The sequence below is a fragment of the Rhagoletis zephyria genome, unplaced genomic scaffold, assembly GCF_001687245.7.
Source record: "Rhagoletis zephyria isolate East Lansing unplaced genomic scaffold, Rhagoletis_zephyria_1.1 Rzeph_scaffold_04631, whole genome shotgun sequence".
NCBI classification, from domain to species: Eukaryota; Metazoa; Arthropoda; class Insecta; order Diptera; family Tephritidae; genus Rhagoletis; species Rhagoletis zephyria.
In genome coordinates, this window is record NW_016161714.1 from 24,554 (window position 1) to 27,962 (window position 3,409).

Here is a 3,409-nt window from a genome sequence, read left to right on the forward strand (position 1 = left end):
GCGAGTTGAAAATGCTGCTCATTTGCTTATCTTTAAAAAAAAAAAATGGTCGAACATACTTACTTTATATGAAAAAATGCGTAACACCGTCAACAAAAAATAAATTAAACTACCAAAAATTAATGGTAAGCCTTAGCGACTTAAATTGCACTTTATTATACTAAAATTTAACGAATTTTGTTTTTTTTTTTTTTTTTAATTTTACGAGGTAAAAGTCTCGAGAAAAATATCCTACAAATTTGTGATGTTACTATAAGGATACTGTTTCAGGACTAATATATCTAGGATCATTGAAGAAGGCTTTAATATCTGTAAGCTGTTGTGGAATAAATTTGCAAAATTATATTTTGTCCCGTATTCGGCTCTCATAAATATGGTCACCGTACCTATAAATAACTTAACCTACGAAGCCAACTTTACCTCAATAACTCTAAGCCGAGAGCTCATTGCAAATCAATCATTGCAAATGACCAATCTCCTTTATCTAAATTAATAAAATTTATGCATCTAAAGATACAAAAAGATCCCTTCAGTAGTAAATAGAATTATTCAGGGCTATCACAGAATCCATCGTAGCTTCGATTTTCGTGAAATCTTCGAAATTGCTATCACAGAATCCGAATCAGTGCACGGACTGCGAAAAAATTAATAGTGGTAGATTTTGCATAAAAAATGGTAGAAGTTGGTAGAGTTTTTAAAATAAACAATATTAAATACTTATTACTCAAATATAGGGTTACCAGATTCTCAAACGGAGAAAGGAGTACATTTCTAATTTCGATATAAAGCAGTATAAACATAAAAAAGGAATACAATTTTTTTAATTTTTTGCGCAATTTATTGTTACAAATTACCAAAAGTAAATATATGTATGTGAGGAAAATGCATTTTGGTCTTTATTTCCAGTTGATATGAAATTCAATGTTTAGTTTTCTATTAGAATATTCATAATTAAAGAAGTTGAGTAATTCACGGTTGAGTATTGCACGAAAGAACGGCAACTGAAAAGAAACGACTTTTGATTAAAAGGTGCGCGCAAACGGAACTGAACGACTGAACTCACCGACTGCTTAAGGTGAACTAACTTCTGCCTGATCGTTTTCATTAATTAGGTACACACAAAGAAATATATCTTAGATATATTTTTCAAAGGAACAATAATAATGCATTACCTGCGTGATAAATAATATAATGTATTTCTTAGGAGTTCTCGATAATATTACTGCTAACTATGTAATCAGCATTCTAATGTATTTATTCAGCATGTTAAAACACATTCATTTCTCTATACTAGGTAATGCAAAATTAAATGCCCCACTTTTCTTTGGACATCGCCCTAGGAAAAAAATGCATTTTCGAATGTGAAAAGGGCTTTTTACTGATTATTTTGCGATTATTATACATTACAATTTCCCACTGGGTAAATTCCACAAAAGAATTCCAGACTCTTCCTGAATGTATGGCAATTTTTTTTTAATTTAAGCCTTGGAATTACGGGGGTGGTCCCAGAAGTACCCGATCTAACAAAGAAAACAAAAAAATTTGGGAAAAATATATTTATTTTTCAACATTATCTCCTCTACACACTCTATACACTTTTCCCAGCGATGCTCAATAAGTTCGATACCCTTTTTATAATAAGAACTGTCTTGCTCCTCAAAATAGCCATTAACTGCCGACATCATTTCTTAATCGTTAGAAAATCTTTGACCATGGAGCCATTTTTTGAAGTTGGGGAACAGAAAATAGTCCGAGGGGGCTAAATCTGGCGAATATGTTGCATGAGGTAGCAATTCAAACATTAATTCAATAATTCGCTAAACACTCAATTGAAACCTCTTCACGACACTGTTTTTGGTCGAGTGTGAGCAAATGCTTCACCCATCTTGGACACAGCTTTCTCATTTCCAAATCTTCAGAAAATATGCGATGTACCGTACTTTCCGAAATGCCTACTATATCTGCTAGCCCGCGCACTTTCAGTCGACGATCATCCATTACCGCTTTGTGGATTTTCTTCACCATTTCTGGAGTCGTCACCTCATTTGGTCGACCACTGCGATGCTCGTCTTGGCAGCTCGTACGACCTCGTTTAAACTCTGCTACCCAATATTTTACTGTTGTAAACGAAGGAGCAGACCCGCCCAAAGTAGAATCTATTTCAGCTTTTATATTGGATGGGCTGAGGCCTTTCAAATAAAAGTATTGTATCACATAACGATGACCGATTTTCTCCATGTTCACAAATTCACTGAAGACGTTCACCATTGAGGGCTGCCAAGCATATACTAAACAACGTGGCGTCTTCAAACTTGAAACGTATGCTTTATAGATTTAACACAGTGATATTTTTCAAACAACTACAGCCATCTCTAGGTTAAGCCGGGTACTTTTGGGACCACCCCCGTAATTTAATATTTTTCTGATTTTTATACCCGAGCACCCTGTACCCACCTGGCTACGACCATGCTTACACCTTTTTACTATCGCTCTAAACTTTGCTTGCTTAGTGGTAATCGCCACAATATGAATGGCAAAGTACAGGGCGTAAAATAACAACTGTCACACAACTTGTTTGAAAAATAAAAGGGTCCTTTATAGATTTTGCAAAAAAAGTATTTTATTGCTAACTTTGTAAATATTTTACTTCAATGTTATTAATTAGTTTTAAAATTTTAATCCTTATTTGCATTTGCCAGCAGTGTAAACTTTGGGAGATACATAAGTATGTCTGTTTCAGATGTATTTTTAACCGACTTCCAAAAACGGAGGAGGTTATCAGTTCGTCGGAATATTTTTTTTTTTTTTTATGTATGTTACCGCATAACTTTGGACTACGTCAACCTTGGTAAATACTCATGTATCTCTCTATATTTTTAAGGATGTATTTTAACACAAGCGATGCGCACTTCCTTCTGCATGTTTACACATGCACATTTTATTTTTTGCTAATTTTTTATAAAAATATGGTTAATTCTACAACAAAAACCCCAAAAATCAGAGTTCCAAACCTTGTGCAAAATTGAAGAAAATTCTGCAAATTTCATTCAAATATTGCACTTTTTACTTACGCTCTCTAGAAAAAGGTTGAGTAAATATGCAGTTTTTTAGTTTAATAAAGTGCAAGTATAAGGAAGCTAGGACTTACTATTGATTTTTGGCAATTTTTTTTATTGAAGGTGTCGCACATTTTTTCCATATAAAAAAAATTATCGAACATTATTTTATATGGAGAAAATGAGCGACACTTTCAACAAATATTGCTAAAAATCAGTGGTAAGTCCTAGCAACCTCAAACTTGCACTTTGTTATACTAAAATTGAATGGGTAAAAAACTGCGTAGGCACTCAACTTTTTTCTAAAGTGTGTAAATAAAAAGAGCAATATTTGGATGAAAATTTGCAGAATT

General features: G+C 33.3%; 1 protein-coding gene across 1 annotated transcript; it reads right to left on the reverse strand.

Moving 5' to 3' along the window:
* Positions 1–1,596: 1,596 nt before the first annotated feature.
* On the reverse strand, positions 1,597–2,558 carry LOC108370990 (putative uncharacterized protein FLJ37770). Its single transcript, XM_017626456.1, has one exon. The coding sequence runs from the start codon at positions 2,266–2,268 to the stop codon at positions 1,807–1,809; it is 462 nt and encodes a 153-aa protein (XP_017481945.1). The 5' UTR covers positions 2,269–2,558; the 3' UTR covers positions 1,597–1,806.
* Between the last annotated feature and the right edge of the window lie 851 nt (positions 2,559–3,409).